Source organism: Ostrea edulis, chromosome 3 (genome assembly GCF_947568905.1).
Source record: "Ostrea edulis chromosome 3, xbOstEdul1.1, whole genome shotgun sequence".
In the NCBI taxonomy this organism is placed as follows: domain Eukaryota; kingdom Metazoa; phylum Mollusca; class Bivalvia; order Ostreida; family Ostreidae; genus Ostrea; species Ostrea edulis.
The window spans coordinates 84,134,157-84,153,556 of record NC_079166.1 but is presented as its reverse complement, the minus strand read 5'-3'; the positions used below and the strand labels follow the sequence as shown (position 1 = coordinate 84,153,556).

General features: G+C 36.1%; 2 protein-coding genes across 2 annotated transcripts in view; both read right to left on the bottom strand.

The window, feature by feature from the left end:
* Window positions 1–8,747, bottom strand: part of LOC130052947 (uncharacterized) — a 30,439-nt gene extending 21,692 nt beyond the window's left edge. The window contains exons 1-2 of the mRNA XM_056159237.1: window positions 8,497–8,747; window positions 7,949–8,158 (exon numbers count right to left, since the gene is read on the bottom strand). Of these exons, the coding sequence (XP_056015212.1) occupies window positions 7,949–8,158; window positions 8,497–8,560 (274 nt within the window). The 5' untranslated portion in view covers window positions 8,561–8,747. The remainder of the gene's footprint in view (window positions 1–7,948; window positions 8,159–8,496) is intronic.
* Window positions 1–19,400, bottom strand: part of LOC125673012 (uncharacterized) — a 1,263,960-nt gene that overhangs the window by 882,401 nt on the left and 362,159 nt on the right. The gene's annotated exons all lie outside the window — the stretch shown is intronic.

Sequence of the window (19,400 nt, the reverse complement as noted above, 5' to 3'; positions counted from 1 at the left end):
GCTATCAGTGTGTATGTGGTTTGTCTATCAGTATATTTGTCTGTGGTGTGTCTATAAGAATGCCTGTATTTTATTTATCAGTATGTCTATAAGAAACTGTTTTACTTAGGTTACTGCAAATTTGCTCAAAATATTCCTCTTTCACCATCCTTGAGGTCTAAGACACTTACCCCCTACACAAAACCTGCATATTATTCCAAACATAGATATACAACTGGCAGATTTTTAGCATAGACCTGGAAATGGGGTGATCTACGAAAGGCTATTAGTATCATGTAAAAAACATTAATTCACATTCCATTATCTCGTAATTACGAGAAAAGATCTCGTTATTACGAGAAAAGATCTCGTAATTACGAGAGAATCGTCTCATCGTTACGAGAAAAGATATCGTAATTACGAGAAAAGATATCGTAATTACGAGAAAAAATCTTTTAATTACGAGAAAATGTTCTCGTAATTACGAGAAGATATTGATATAAAGACGAGTTGTACAACTTATGGATAATCTTTTGGAAACGTTTAACACTACAGTACAAACCTGACGCCCAGGCAATCCCAGAAAGTAGTCCTGGGGACTGCTCTGGGACTGTTCTCTGAAAAAGTGGGACTGCCCTGGGACTACTGCGGGACTGCTTTAGAAAGCAGTCCCAGTGGTCCCAGCAGTCCCCGGGACTGCTTTGTTCAGCCAAGCGTGAATGAATCACGTGATATTATGATTGACAAGAAATCCCCGCCACTGTGTATTCAGAATATACGCAAATCACTTCAGTATTTTTTTTTCACCGCTTACTGAGGCACTTTCACCAGACAACTTGAGAAAATAATGGATGGAAATAAAATAACAAGAATATCTCCCTACATTCAGCGGCTGATAATTTTAATGAAAGATAATGGACTGAATAATTCCCAAATACTCAAATCCATAAACAGAGAAAATAATGATCTTGTATTCAGACAAGGAATGTCTATTCGGGAACATTCACTTTACAAACACTGTACCTTCGATTTTAGGTTAAAACAACATGTACATATACACTTTGATTGGAATCCTCATAATTATTTAAATCTGTCTATATGCTGTAGTGAAATTATACAATTTTACAATGCTGAAAATAAGTAGCCCATATCTAGCCAATCAATACATTTACATATCAAAAATACATGTACACGTAAGTGGAAAGTTGTTTTTGCTAGTTTGGAATAGATGATAAGTGTAAAAATCATTTAGGCGACTTGAAACACATTTATTTCAATAACCCAGTCAAGAAATAAATATAATTATGCTACATAATTTTCAGAACCCAAGATACACGTCACATGTATTAAATATTTAAAAAATAAATAATGAATAACAACAACAAAATTGCCTGGGACGTCAATTGATTTTATGTTGTGAAACTGTGGTTATCAGACTTATAAACTCTGCATGTATCTTTTTTCACTCGTATTCATAAACTATCATTTTGTTATAAATTCATGAAAAAGTGTCACACAGGTATTTTGAATATGTGTTGTTTTCATGTATAATGTATTGTCTTTCTCTCAAATTACATTGTAAGCCATTTATCTTCGATTTCGACTACCGTATTAACGCTCTCCAGCCATTATCGACAATGTTTATGGATAATCTCACTGTCGGCTTTGCTCCTCCCCTAGTTATTTTAACCCCGCCTACTGGGACTGCTTTTCGGTTTGTTTACTGGGACTTGGGACAGGTGCGGGACGGCTCTGGGACTGGTGCGGGACTGCCTTAGGACTGGTGCGGAACGGCTCAGCAGTCCCAGAAAGCAGTCCCCAGGATTGCTCTGGGACTGCTTTCTGTCAGGTTGGGTCTGGTTGGTACTGTATTTCTCTTTTTGTTGATTGGTCAGGAAATCGAAATGATCTCATTCAAAGTGTGTGTGACGGTACATATTGTCGTCCGGTGTCGAATGATTTAGGAAACTATAATTTTCGTTCCGAGTTATCATTTACGTACCAGTCCGCGTAAGTTTAGTTGCGGTCATAATCACACTTTTAGAAACATGAAATGCATATATTTACGCACATTTCTTGTGGGTTTTATTTCTTTCATCGGGTTACACAATTATCAAAGACTAATATCATTAGAACCGGAATATCTGTACGTCTAGTTTTGTGTTTTCAAAATCTGTCAGATCAACAGGTGTTTATTTTTGTTTTATTACGGAGGTTTGATCTCCAATTCAAAGAAATGTAAACTGGAGGTGTGAAACCTGTATATATGTAGATAGAGTTGTTACATGACTACTTATATATGTACCGACACAAACCCTCACCATTATTAGATGTACATGTAGCAACAGGTACTGATCTACATGCAGGAATGAGACTTCTTGAACTAAGTTTGGATTTTTATTTATCTATTATATTTTTACAAATCTAGATTATATATATACTCAAAGGTATGCAATATTTTTCTTTTTTATTGATCAATCAATGGTATATCTTTAATGATCAAATAATTTCGTACTGGTTACTTAATATATTGAGTACGCGTGAGAGAGAGAGAGAGAGAGAGAGAGAGAGAGAGAGAGAGAGAGAGAGAGAGAGATGACACTAGTCCCTGTATATGCATATTACTAAGGAAGTAAAAACAAAAGATGCATACACTTAAAGTGTTAGATAGTGGTTTGTTAAAATAATGATATTTTCATATTATAGATATTTTAAATTGAAATTTATCAATATATAAAATGAAGCAAGTCAAACGTGTAATCATTTAATGAGATTAACAAAAAGGTTATCGCGGCCTGCATTGATTATGGTATTGGAATCGTACAAGCATTCCAAATATTCATTCGCATTAAACAATTAAGCATTTAACTACAGCTAAATATTCTCTACATAGATACATATAGTTATCTTACCCCCCCCCCCCCCCCTTTCCCATCTATCGCGGTCGGCGACAATATATTCCAATGTTTATTGTCTCCGACGACGGGTACCTGTAAAGTGCGAAACGAAACGAAATCTACCGAAACGAAACGAAACCTACCGAAACGAAACGAAACCCACCGAAACGAAACGAAACCTACCGAAACGAAACGAAACAGATTGTATGATCGAACTCTTTAAATTATAATAATTGAAAATGGTATCAAAGGCCCCTGTTAAAGTTTACACATATAAATAAAATTCGCCTCCCCTTTGATGTAGGCTTTCGGCTTGACTGATACAATTTTTTAAGAGTTGGAAAGGGGGGGGGGGGGGGGGGGGGGTAAGCACAAAGTACATAAATACCATGTGCAATTAGCTTCGGATCCATAAATTTCAGAACGGAAGGTTACAGTCTCACAGGTCAGAGGTCTGGGGAAACACACTAAACGAGGGATGGGGTCGTCGGCGTTGAATCCGATTTTGGGCATAAATACATGTTTCAGTATTTTTTCTCTAAAGACAAATATATGTATACATGTGGATATTGTGTATTTGAATGTAGTATATCAAACGGTGGATTCTGAATATGTCCTCCCGTTCTCTTTGTGATTTCTGCTTAAAATCCCCTTGCTCATAAGCCTTTTCAGTTTACAAAATGCCGACCTCCTCCTAATATTATTGCATTAAAAAAAATCCGTTTTCCGTCCCGTTTTCAATTCCCCGTCTTAGCAACATCCCAAATGTATAGAGTTTTTCCATTATTGAAAGTACTCGCACCTCAGCAGTTAGAGATAAAATAAGAGGTTAAGAGCTCTTCCTGCTTTCAATTTTCTCAGACACCAGCTTCTTCAAACAAGGTATCTATGCCCAAAGGCGGATCCAACGTCGGCGACCCCACCCCTCGTATAGTGTGTTTCCCCAGATCTCTGAGACTGTAACCCTTGGTTCTGAAATGTATGAATCCGAAACTAATTGTACATGGCATTTAATCAACTACGGATATGTACTTTGTGCTTACTCTCCCCTTTCCAACTTTTAAAACTTTGTAACAGTCAAGCCGAAAGCCTACATCAAAGGGGAGGCGAATTTTATTGATATGTGGTAACTTTCACAGGGGCCTAAGATACCATTTTTTAATTATTATAATTAAAAGAGTTCGGTTATACAATCTGTTTCGTTTCGTTTCGGTAGGTTTCGTTTCGTTTCAGTGGGTTTCGTTTCGGTAGATTTCGTTTCGTTTCGTTTCGATTTCGTTTCGCACTTTATGCAAGTATATACAAACACACATCGTGTCCCGTGGCGATCCGGGTTAGAATAGGTCCCTAGTACCCCTTGCTTGTCGTAAGAGGTGACTAAATGGGGCGGTCCTTCGGATGAGACCGCAAAAACCGAGGTCCCGTGCCACAGGAGGTGTGGCACGATAAAGATCCCTCCCTCCTTAAAGGCTGTAAACGCCGAACATAGGCCTATACATTTTGCAGCCCTTCACCGGCAGTGGTGACCCCTCCATATGTGTGAAATATTCTTGAGAGGGACGTTAAACAATTTTCAATCAATCAATATACATACATCGTATATTTATCTTGAATGGAGAAAAACACAATTTTGACGGAATGCTCAATACTGCGAGTCTCGATATTATATTTGTGTATATGTATATATCTATATGTTGTGTATTCGCTTTGTGTAAACCCCCTCCCCCGGACTGCATTTTATAGTAGTAGAGAAAGATAGATGAAATGTGATTGTAAGTGATATATTGGATACATGTATTCAACCCTCTCCAATGATACCAAAATCCATATTTTTTGTGTTTGTCAATGTTTTCGAGAAGTCCCCCCCCCTTTTTTTTGGGGGGGGGGGGGGGATCTATGTGTAGACCTATATCTATTTCAATCCTTATTAATTAAAATACATATCGTAATACGAGTAACACATATAGCAAATTATCTTTCCGGCACCTTAATTATATTATTTAAACATAATTTTAATGAGTAACATATTTTTAATTTCTTCTAGGACTAATGCAAGTAAAAAGTGCCTTGCGGAAAATGTACATGTATATTAATCCTTATCTCCGCTCGCGTACTCGTACAATCTAATTAAAATTATGTGAGTTATGTATGTGAGTACGCGAGCGGATCTAACATCTAATTTTAATTAGATAATCCCTATCTCAGCTACACAAACTGTTTTTGTTTTGTATTGTGTTTTAAAAAATGAAAGTGAATTTGTGTCCACCAAACAACGAAATAGTTTTGTAGCCATTGCAGATATAGTATAACACTGAACCGACCCCCCCCCCCCCTCCCCCCAAAAAGCCCAAACATCAGATGCATTTTGCACCGCTTTGTACCTCACGGATTTTCATGACATACTGTGCGCGTTGTATGTATTTATTACGGAAGCCGATAGGTGCCAGAGTATAGAATTAATATTTATTTAACTGGCGGCCACCACTTAATTTAACTGGCGGCCGCCACTTATTATCTGGCGGCCGCCATATATATTAACTGGCGTCTTCCATATAAATTAACCGGCGATATTGGCAATCTTGCAGATGACGTCCTTTTCTGGAGGATCCTGCAATGAACACCTTGCACCGAGGTCATTTGACAATTGACCGCCGCACACACACTCACCCACCCACCCACTCACACACACATGTATATGCACACAGGGAGTGAGAGAGAGAAAGAGAGAGAGAAGGTTTTGCTATGTTCGCTCACTATGTACTTGTGATTTAAAGGGACATGGACATGATTTGAGCGAAGAATTTTCAAATAACTGTAAGAACCTGTACGTCGTGACATTCTTTTTCGTTGTGATTTCATATGGTGCGAAGGGCACCGAGATATAGGCCTATTTAGTTGTTTTTATAACTATAAAGGTGTTCTGCTATATCTATAAAAGAGTTTATGTCCAGAGTAAAAATGAATTTTATATATATATATATATATATATATATATATATATATATATATAGCGTAAATCTATATGGGATCCGGATTAGAATAAGTCCTCACTACCCCTTGCTTGTCGTAAGAGGCGATTAAATGGGGCGGTCTTTTGGATGAGATCGCAAAATCCTAGGTCAGGTCGCAAAATCCTAGATCCCGTGGCACGATAAAGATGCCTCCCTGCTCAAAGGCCGTAAGCGCCGAACATAGGCCTAAATTCAATACAAAATAACGTCCTAATGCAGAAAGATCTGACTCAAACCACACAATATAGTGAAAATATGCATAAACTTTTTGCATGGTACCAAAACTGCCGAAAAGCGGAGCTCATTGTTTACAAACAAAGTGAAAGCGATTTTCAGAAAATAGCCATGTTTCCGAAAAATCAAAACAAAACTACCCCATTCTGGGGACTTTAAAAATTGTGTTCAATTGTTGTGTAAACTCATTTTTCATTTAATAAAATCTGTAAACTTTAAACAATTCTTCTTCTTTCATTATATAACTGGGGGAAATATCTGGACTTGTATAGGCCATACGCACATGAAGTCCAAAGCGACTTTCAGTAAATCAAAAGCCAAAGCGAACGTTCACACGGTATCTGCTCAGATTGACCTCCCCATCTGGCCAGCGTGACCCCGCTGACCCCTCAAAACTACACTTATTTGAATATCTGCACTCAAAACTACACTCATTTGACCCGCCTATAAAACCTGCACTCAAAACTGCAATCAGTTGAACCGCCTATCGAGCCCGGTCATACTACTCTCATATACATCGCATGAGGGGGGGGGGGGGGTGTAGTTCATTGCACTTTTTTTTCTAATTCATCACTTCAAACATCTACTACTTTTAACTACTATTTTAAAAATGAAAGGGGGGGGGGGGTTCCTTGGTACGACATTTAAAATTAAAAAAAAATTCTTCAGTAGAATACAAGTACATAAGAACTATAATTCAACTTTAGCTGTTTCCTTTTTGTAATTAATAATTATCGAAAACACAGCAAATTTCATATTGAATTCCTAGAAAATCAGATAGCAAAATAACGGGAAAATCTGTATTTTGTCGTCTTGTCAACTTTTCGTTATTTCGAGGCGAAAACTCGGTAATTATCGTTTTGTCGTCTTTTCGTTTTGTCATCTTTTCGCATCGAAAGGACGACAAGCGACAAAGCGCCAAGCGAAAAGAGGACTAATTAGGTCGCTAATTTGCGGGGTTTATTTGTCGTCTTTTCGCATATATTTTCGAATTTTCGTTCCGTCATTTTGTCGTCTCTTCGTTATTTAGGGGCGAAAGTAGCTCAATATAGTTTTGTACTCTTTTCGTTCTGTCGTCTTTTCGCCTCGAAAAGACGACAAGACGACAAATTGTAAAGTGTCACAAATCAGCCACCATACCTGGGGCATTTATTTGGATGTTAAGTATCTATTTTTTAGTTTTCCTAAATGGACGCGGGATAAAATGAAATGTTGGATATTCTATATAGTAAATTTTATGTACTTTCTGTAGGTTATATTTGTTAAAATATTCATGTTGGAATAATGCTTAAAAAGACGACATAAAATGGTAGAATTTTTTAAAAAGCGCGACATTTGTAGAATAAGGACATTTCATTGGACATCGATAACATTAATCTTCTTCATGGATATACTAAGAATTATATAATACTGGCATACTCTGTGTTCCATGATATATGTAAATTATAAATGTAACAGGGATAGTCAACTTTCCCTTGCATTTGGGCATCCTACTGGTCATGATGACTTGTATTGTCTATCTACAAACACGGGACACCGCTTTCTTTGTCATTTTCAAGGCCGCTATATTACGTTTGAAGTAATGGTTTATCCTATTTAAATAAGGACGTCATAATCATACACCATTTTCCCGTTATTGGCACAAAATCAATCATGTTATCAATCTGTAAATGAAGCGTATGTGTATTTTATGTAATTATTATATATTTTCCTTGCCATTGATCTATAAAAGGTGAAGATATGAACAGTGATCAATCCCGTAACTCTTATAAACAATACAAAATAGACAGTTGGGCAAACACGGACCCCTGGACACTTTTGACTTACTGTGTTTTCTGTAAGCCTTGTTCTTGATCATGTAAATATCCCAGTGTGGGTGGAAACCTATACAGGATCTCACGATGTCATTTCTCTCGTATCTCCAGAGCCACTTGACACTGCCCTGTGATTGTACACACTCCCCGGTCTTCCGTAATTCCTCTAAAAACGCTCCTCGTTCACCCTCACTCATGCGTGTTTTATCTAGAGGGATGCTCACTGAATAATATATAAACAGGTATTGATTAATTACACATATACAACATTCAACATTTTTAGAAATGAATAATAACAATAAAATATATCTCCTAACATCAATCCCGTGACGTCATATAAATGTACACCGTTGTGTCTGGTTGTACATGTTGTATGTACATTTCTTTGTTTATACTGCAAGACGATATTACAGAACAATGTAATCATTTATATCTCATTCATCTGAAATCAATCAATAAAATATCTACAATGAACATTGATAACAAGAAAGTAGAATCCACATGACTGTATATAGACTGCTCTATGTAGATCACTAAACGGTTCATTTACGTCATACTTACAGTAACGTGACACCTCATCACAGATACCCGTGTCCTCCATGGTGACGTGGGTCAGTGTGTTCATCTGTAGACGGTGTATGAGTAAGGAATCACATAACTCTATGTCACCAATGACACATTTCTCTCCAGACTTCCTGGTGTATCTCCGTGATCTCAGATACCTCACTGCTGTAGTATAACTGGATAACTGATACACGTGGCGCAGTATAACACTACATACTATACTACGTTCTATACGTTCTATATCACGTTCTATATCACGTTCTATAACACGTTCTATAACACGTTCTACACTACGTCCTATAACACGGTACATGGTCTCGTCCTTGGCGTCCCTAGTGATGTCCACTCCGTACTGCTCCCAAAGAAATCCACGTGACTTCAGTCTGTTCAGAGTCCGTTGTGCCTCCTCACTTGTTACCTTGTCCTCATCATACAAGGCTCGTATCTTATTAAGAATGTCCAGCCAGTCTGTATCAGTAAAGTCGGGGGTACCGGAGTCAGAGCACAGAAAACAGAATAACACGCACACCTCGCCAACAAACAGGAAGGAGAACTGATCTGAAAATATAGCATGATACAGTAACACAAGGTTATTTATATTCTTCATATGATACTTTTAATTAAAACATGACTGGAGAGAAAAAATATTAAAGCTCCACCAGACTCAGAGATTCGACTTATCACACGTATCCTCATCATACTAACACGGACAACTGTACAGCTTAACAGATTCTATATTAAATACATCTACATAAGTTTTAAATAAAATTGTTTAAGGAAGGTGACCAATGTTTCTGTTCTGTTTTAAATTAACGTTGTATTACTGTTTTACAATTTTTCAAAAGTAAAAAAAAAAATGAAAATAATTTTTTATTGGTGTGTTTCATAAATGTTTTAAAAGATTCTAATAATTAATAAACAATGTAAAGATCTGTTCTAAATATGTTTCTGGAACCACATACAGCAAACTCACTTGAATGACATTTCCCCAATATGTGTATTACGTTTATATAATAGCGGTGCCTTGACAGTACTGTGGAAATCTGAAAGTGTCACATGACTGTCTCGTTCATTGTCACAATTTTGACAATAACTATAACGCGACCATGGTCAATTATTATAGGTGACCTCTGATGTGTACTCATTGAGGCGATTCAAGTAATCCATGCACTGATTTTGTCTTTTTGTACTGCATGTGAGTGTTCCTGTACTACTAGCAATGCCAAAATCTACTTTTACTACATGGACCAGCGTATTATACCTGGATGATGCATAATGAGAAATATGGAATGAGAGTACCAAACCCCCGCATGCGTAACTCGGACGCAGTTTACCCAGGATTGAGCGGAGGTAAAAATTTCTAGGTGTTGCGTGTTTGGCTAATATCAAGAGTGAAATTATTTGGAATTTAAAGAAATATTATAGAGGTTCAAATTAAATGTTAGGATGAAAAATTATCGCAAAAAATCGAGAAATGACTGAGGAAATTACCATGGTAGGAGTGTGCTTGAAATGAAGGGTGTACTTTACTGCAGATTGCTATGTGTTGTAAAAAGTACAAATATGGCCTATAAAAGGCACGGGACCCTATATATTTTTTTTTCGTTTTTTATTAACACTTGGAACGAACTTTGAAATGTTTGCGGTCATTTATTTAAAATTAATATAGTTAATTAGTGAGAGTAAACCAGTCGTTATAAAAATTAACCTCAAACAAATTGCAACAAAAACAAATTTTGTTATAATCAGTTAAGTGTGTATATTTTGACGACATATCAAAAATCGACAAACATCGACCAAGCAGTTAATTTAGAAATTAATCAAGAGTATTCCGCATTTTAGATGTAACAATAATGGCATACGCGGGGTATCGCACCTGTAAATCTTAGTCAACACGAATCAGTCGATGCAAAGTTTTTATAATTTATAATTTTGATTTGATGTTTTCCGCCAAACTCAACAATTTTTCAGTTATATGGTGGCGCCCAGTTTTTATTGGTGGAAGAGAGAACCCATGTACAACTCACCTGGCAAGAGACCACCGACCTTCCGAAAGTAAACTGAAAGACTTCCTCACTTACCGGCGCGAGCAGGATTTGAACCCGCGCCGACAGAGGTGAGAGGCCGTGTGATTTTGAGCGCGATGCTCTTTTTTTTTTTTTTTTTTTTATCTTTCATTGATCAACATACAATTTACACCACAACAGTCATCACAATGAATATCACAGTTTCAGATCTGGTTTAACATTTTACAATAAAACCATGTTAAAAGATAAACAGCTTTTGAAATCTCAACATCCATTCTAAGGTCATGGCGAATGTTATTAATTTGCTGACAAACAGACGGACAGACCAAAAACTATTCGCGCCCCGAATTTCCGATTACGAGGACATACATGTAAAAATGAAATTGAACATTTTCTTTTCAACAGCATTATTCTTGTATTGATATTTAGAATCTTTCAGACGGGGTAGGGGGTGGATGAGAGTGCGATTTCTTTTTGCGTCGCCATCAACAATAAATATTCATCTCTCGACAATTATAAAAAAAAAAAATAAGGACAGTATTCAGGCCCGTAGGCAGCATTTTTCAAGGGGGGGGGGGGGTACATAGACTCGCAACGCGAGTCTATCACCTCGCACCGCGAGGTGCCACTACGGCAGGGGGTCCCAGAAGCTCTGGGGTATTTGGTGCAAAATCCTGCAATCTAGCAATTTCCTGGCACTTAATTTGAATTTTGGAATCATGCCTTTTGCCGTGTGTGTATATGTATGAAAGCATGTATATATATATATATATATATATATATATATATATATATATATATATGTATGCACGTGCGTGTGTGTATGTTTGTGTTTGTATGTGTGTACGTATGTATGTGTGTGTATATATGTATGTATGCATGTGCGTGTGTGTGTGTGTGTGTGTGTGTGTGTGTGTGTGTGTTTGTATGTGTGTACGTATGTATGTGGGTGTATCTATATATTTATTAATATATTTAATCTATCAGACGTTTATTTATAAGGAGCTCAGTGGTATTATACAAGAAAGTACGTGTCACATAATCAATAGAGGTTGTTACCTGAGATAGGTGTTCTCCATGTGCTGTACTCTCCAAGATATTGCTTTCTCCACTCTGGAAAAAAAGAATATCTTAAAGTTTTCGCCATGAGAGCTAGAATTTGGAAATCACATTTATTTGGATAACAAATTTTTTAAGCTGTTACACAGACCATTTCTGTCGAATGTAGACATTTTGAGCATTTCTTAGAAGCACGATCTACCAACAACTCACAATTTTCATTCTATAATAAGTAGGTTGGAAACATTAGGTATAATTAATCAAATGTATCTGTTTGACTAGAACATACTTTTTTTACTTGAGGAGAGTTTTCGAAAAATATAGGTATGTATTTCACATTGTCACTGAATGCGCGATATGATTTACTTCGTAACACCCACATTGTCCTCGTTCGTTATTGTCTGTTCCAAATCAACTTAACCAACACAGTGCGAAATAAATCAATTCTTCATTCATATTCTAGCATTGTTATATAACCAGCGTGTCAAAAGTTTAGACAATTGATACTTTATTACAGAATGTGGTTGTTTAGTAGTAGGACTTAATACGAAAACAAGTTAAAGAAATATAACGGCATTTTATGCTGGTGTGGACTACCATAGGCTAATCACCAAAACATGGGGGGGGGGGGGGGGGGGGGGGGGGGGGGGGGGGGGGGGGGCTATTCTAAATTAATAGCTACAACAATTTTTGCTTTTATTTGAATTTTAATTTTTTCCGAGTACTTGTAAGTTGTACCTTTTAAGTGAATTATGCGGTGTAGCTGGAATAAACATGGATCGGATCATCTAATTTATTTTAAGTTTAACACAAAAGGTGAGTAATGATTGTCAACTTTTTGTGCGTTATATTTTGAAACGCTATATTTCATCCCTTACAGAATCTGATGGTTTATTTCTGTGTGTAATTTGTAGAAATGTCTCATTAAAGGCATATTGTAAAACGTGGATTAGATCAGAACTACTTTTGAAGCTCTACATTTTATAATTGGCATTGGGACCAGAGATGCAGTCAATTTTGTGAATAACAGCATATTGTAATTAGCTAGAATTTAATTGAATTAGTCTGGTTAATTTCAGATGTTCAACTCCCTTTTACGACAATGCCATAGTTAATTGATTGTAATGCCTGTACAGTTTCTTACCGTAACCGAGGAGGCAAAGGGTATTTGAAAACCTTTATGTGCATTCTATTTTGAAACGCTATATTTCATCCTTCACAAAATCCGATAGCGTATTTCTGTGTGTAATTCATAGAAATCAGATTTTGTGATTTTCACATTAAAGGCATATTGTAAAATGTAGAATAGACCAGGACTACTTGTGAAGCTCTACATTATATTATTGACACTGGGACCAGAAATGCAGTCAATTTTGTGAAAAACAGTAAGTTGTAAGAGGAGTACAAATTATTTCAGTAGTCTGGTTAAGGTGTTCAACTTCCTTTTACGCAGTGTTATGTTTTACTTCATTGTGATATATGTACAGTCTCTTACATGTACCCTAAACGAGGAGGGAAAACCTTGTTTGGTTGTTTTTTTTTTGCACAGTAAGATATTTAATGACGAAACTCGAGAACCAATTTTATGTATAGTCCCCAAAGCCTGAGAACCTAACAACCCCGGCACAAGTAGGGTAGAGAAAGATCGATCAGATTTACCATCACCGCATCACATTCCCCTGACCAATGGTCGTAGAGGAGACATGGTGGACGATCTGTATATCATGGAACCTCATCCGCACCTGTCTCCTTCCACTCTAATCAGGATGGGGCTGTCAATTCGAGTCCACTCTTTTATGTTGTCCATCCAGCTCTTCGCCTGTTGTCCACGTCTGCGGCCATCTTCATAAGTCCCCTGTAAAACTGTCACGGGTAGACTGTTGTCCACATCTTCCAAAGTCCCCTGTAAAACTGTCACGGGTAGGCTGTTGTGGCAAGTGATGTATCCAAACCGAGTCAGATGATTCCTTTTCACAAGCACTAGGAGGGGTTCTTGCGAACCTGCCTGTGATGTTTTCTCTAGGAGATCCCCAGCAGTTATCTGAAGCACTTGGTCTCAAACACTAGAACTCGTCTGGTCCAAAGGCCATAAACTGAGAATATACTTCAGTCAAAATTTTGATTACTTACATCTTAAGATCTATCTAGCACAGATTATTTAAAAAAATGCAGGTTTGTAAAAAAAAAAATCAAATTCAAACATATACTAATAATTTATTTGCTGATAACAATTGATTCAAAAGTTAACTGGACTTGAAATTGAAGAATATTATCAGTTTATGGTCTTGAGGCCTGGTCACCTCAGCAGGCAGGGTCCAGCTCTCATAGCAGTAGAGAGGGGGGGGGCAAGGACTTTGTAAAACTTATACGGCACCAATTTTGATGCACCAGATGCGCATTTCTAACAGTCCACCAGCAGATGCCTCGATCCAGGGGGGAGGGGGGTAATGTAAAACTTATACTTTGTACAGTGTAATGTTTGTTGGAAGGTGATGTCTTTACTTCTCAAGATCTTGCCGAGTTTTGCCATGCTGGATGTTGCAAAAGCGAATCTAGTTTTCGTTACAGTGGTAGAGCGGCCGTCGTTTGTGATTGTGGCGCAAGGTCATTTGAAAGCGTCTATCTCCTGGAACTGCTGAAAGTTTATTGTGATTTGATTGATTGATTGCTTTTTTACTTCCCGTCGATAATTCCTCACTCATATTGAGAAATCATAAACTGTAGGTGAAGTACCACAAAAATAGACCGATGCTTAGCGCTCAGTACCGTAGCAGTGAATGCTCTTTATTGTACCAACGCCTGTGGCGACACGGGACTTCCGTTTTAAGGTCATATCCGAAAGAAGCGCGATTATCACTTCTAAATGCCAAGTGTTTGACACAGAAGTAATCACTGCCTATTTCAACTTCTTAGGTTTAACGCAGCCATGGTGCAAGCCGGGTTCGAACTTATCACCTCCCGGTTATAACGCAAACTCTCTATCACTGAACTAACGTGATCGGTTCAATGGTGATTTGTGATTTGTTCAGTGGTACTGTTTGCGCTATTGATTATAACCTTGCTCTTTTCACTGGTGACCTTTATGCCATAAGCCCCTTATCTGCTTACCAGTCGGTTGGTGAGGTCATACATTCCAACATTGCTGCTCCCCGCTGATGTTATAGGCAAACCGTAAGTTGTTGATTGTTCGACCACCGATGGAGATTCTGGACTCAAAGTCATGTGACATCTCTCTCATTATCTTTTCAGAAAGAAATTAAACAGGGCTAGAGAGAGTAGGCTCCGTGTCGGACTCCGACCACAGCCTTAAAATACTCTCCGATGTTACTGTTGAAGAAAACTGCGCTGTTGACAGATTTGTACAGTGACTGGGTGGCTTGGATCAGTCCCTCCTCGATGTCAAAGACTCCCAAAGTGCGCCCAAGTCCTTTGTACCACACTCTATCGAAGACTTTTTTAAGTCTATGAAATTGTGGTACAACTCCTGTTGATGGTGTAGGTATTTCCCTACCATAATGCGATAGCTGAACATGTGTTCGACAATACTTCGAGTTGCAATAAACCCCGCTTCTTCTTATGCCAGATGTTCTTTGGCTTCGTTCCTAAATCTGGTGAAAATAACTCTTAATATGATGTTACTGGTGTGGCTAATGAGGCTGATTGCCCTATAGTTTTGCCATTGTCAAACGTTTCCTTTCTTCCATATACACAACACCAAAGAGAACATTGATCAAGCCAAGATGCAGCTCAAATAGATAACACCAACCATGACTCAAATAGATAACATAAACTGCAACTCAAATAGATAACATTAACTACGACTCAAATACATAACATCAACCACGACTCAAATAGATAATATCAACTACGACTTAAATAGATAAAATCAACTACAACTCAAATAGATAATATCAACTAAAACTCAAATATATAACATCAACTACAACTCAAATAGATAACATCAATCACGACTCAAATAGAAAACATCAATCACGGCTCACATAGATAACATCAACTACGACTCAAATAGATAATATCAATCGTGACTCAAATAGATAAAAACAACTATGACTCAAATAAATAACACCAACCACGACTCAAATAGATAACATCAACTACGACTCAAATAGATAACATCAACTACAACTCAAATTGATAACATCAATCATGACTCAAATAGGTAACATCAACAAGGACTCAAATAGATAACATCAACTACAACTCAAATAGATAACATCAACCAGGATTCAAATAGATAACATCAATCACGACTCAAATAGAAAACATCAATCACGGCTCATATAGATAACATCAACTACGACTCAAATAAATAACATCAACTACGACTCAAATAGATAACATCAACCATGATTCAAATAGATAACATCAACCATGATTTACATAGATAACATCAATCGTGACTCAAATAGATAAAAACAACTACGACTCAAATAAATCACATCAATCATGACTCAAATAGATAACATCAATCACGACTCAAATAGGTAACATCAATTACGACTCAAATAGATAACATCAATCATGACTCATATATATACCATCAACTACGACTCAAAGAGGTAACATCAATCACGACTCAAATAGACAACATCAATGACGACTCAAATATACAACATCAACTACGACTCATATACATAACATCAACTATGTCTCAAATAGATAACATTAACTACAGCTCAAATATATAATATCAACCACGACCCATATAGATAACATTAACTACAACTCAAATAGATAACATCATTCACGACCCAAATAGATAACATCAACTATGACTCAAATAGATAACATCAACTACGATTCAAATAGATAACATCAAGCACGACCCAAATAGATAACATCAACTAATATCAAATAGATAAAATCAATCAGGACTCAAATAGATAACATGAATCCCGACCCAAATAGATAACATTAACTATGACTCAAATAGATAACATCAACCACGACCCAAATACATAACATCAACTACGACTCAAATATATAACATCAACTACGACTCAAATAGATAACATCAACTACGACTCATATAGATAACATCAATCATGACTCAAATAGATAACAACAACTACGACTCAAATAGATAACATAAATCACGACTCAAATAGATAACATCAACTACGACTCAAATAGATAACATCAACAATGACTCATAAAAATAACATCAACTACGACTCAAATAGATAACATCAACTACGACTCAAATAGACAACATCAATCAGGACTCATATAAGTAACATTAACTACGACTCAAATAGATAACATCAATCACGACTCAAATATATACCATCAACTACGACTCAAAGAGGTAACATCAATCACTACTCAAATAGATAATATCAATCACGACTCAAATATACAATATCAACAACGACTCATATAGATAATATCAACTATGTCTCAAATAGATAATATCAACTACAGCTCAAATATATAATATCAACCACGACCCATATAGATAACATCAACTTCAACTCAAATAGATAACATCAAATACGACTCAAATAGATAACATTAACTACGACTCATATAGATAGCATCAATCATGACTCAAATAGATAACAACAACTACGACTCAAATAGATAAAATCAATCACGACTCAAAAAGATAACATCAACTGCAGCATTATTTCTCAAATAAGTGATATATAGATATGATGTATATGTTTATTTTCCTCCCAGTGATATCGTGTGTGTATTTTATATATATATTTTATATTATGTTATCTATTTTTCTATTCTCTCGTTTATCTGTCTGTGAATATGTTTTATACAGGACCACAATGTAAACCAGTCATTTGTACTAATTGTGCTATCCTGTCTAAATAAAAGAATTTATTATTTATTATTATTATTAATACTACGACTCAAACAGATAACATCAACTACGACTCAAATAGATAACATCAACTACGACTCAAATAGATAACATCAATAAAGACTCAAATAGATAACATCAATCACGACTCAAATAGGTAACATCAACTACGACTCAAATAGATAATATGAACTACGACTTAAATAGATAGCATCAATCACGACTCAAATAGATAAAATCAATCACGATTCAAATAGATAACATCAATCACGATTCAAATAGATAACATCAACTACGACTCAAATAGATAACATCAACGATGACCCAAATAGAGAGCATCAACTACGACTCAAATAGATAACATCAACTACGACTCATATAGATAACATCAACTACGACTTAAAGAGGTAACATCAATCATGACTCATATAGACAACACCAATCACTACTCAAATATACAACATCAACCACGACTCATATACATAACATCAATTATGTATCAAATAGATAACATCAACTACAGCTCAAATATATATTATCAACCAGGACCCATATAGATAAAATTAACTACGACTCAAAGAGTTAACATGAATTTTGACTCAAACAAATAACATCAACTACGACTCAAATAGATAACATCAATTGCGATTCAAATAGATAACATTAAGCACAACCCAAATAGATAACATCAACTACAACTCAAATAGATAAAATAAATTAGGACTCAAATAGATAACATGAATCCCGACCCAAATAGATAACATCAACTACGACTCAAATAGATAACATCAACTACGACTCAAATAGATAACATCAACTATGACTCATATAGATAACATGAATCCCGACCCAAACAGATATCATCAACTACGACTCAAATAGATAACATCAACTACGACTCAAATAGATAACATCAACCACGACCCAAATAGATAACATCAACTACGACTCAAATAGATAACATCAACTACGACTCAGATAGATAACATCAACTATGACTCATATAGATAACATCAATCATGACTCAAATAGATAACAACTACGACTCAAATAGAAAACATAAATTACGACTTAAATAGACAACATCAATCATCACTCAAATAGATAACATCAATCTTGACTCATATAGGTAACATCAACTACGACTCAAATAGATAACATCAATCATGACACAAAAATATACCATCAACTACGACTCAAAGAGGTAACATCAATCACGACTCAAATAGATAACATCAATCACGACTCAAATATACAACATGAACTACGACTCATATAGATAACATCAACTATGTCTCAAATAGATAACATCAACTACATCTCAAATATATAATATCAACCACGACCCATATAGATAACAACAACTTCAACTCAAATAGATAACATCAAATACGACTAAAATAGATAACATCAACTACGACTCATATAGATAGCATCAATCATGACTCAAATAGATAACATCAACTACGACTCAAATAGATAACATCAACTACGACTCAAATAAATAACATCAATAAAGACTCAAATAGAAAACATCAATCACAACTCAAATAGGTAACATCAACTACGACTCAAATAGATAATATGAACTACGACTTAAATAGATAGCAGCAATCACGACTCAAATAGATAAAATCAATCACAATTCAAATAAATAACATCAATCACGATTCAAATAGATAACATCAACTACGACTCAAATAGATAACATCAACCACGACCCAAATAGATAGCATCAACAACGACTCAAATAGATAACATCAACTACGACTCAAATAGATAACATCAACCAGGACTCAAAGAGATAACATAAACCACGACCCAAATAGATAACATTAATCATGACCCAAATAGATAACATCAATGACGACCCAAATAGATAACATCAATCACGACTCAAATAGATAACATCAACCACAACTCAAATAGATAACATCAATCACGACTCAAATAGATAACATCAATCACGACTCAAA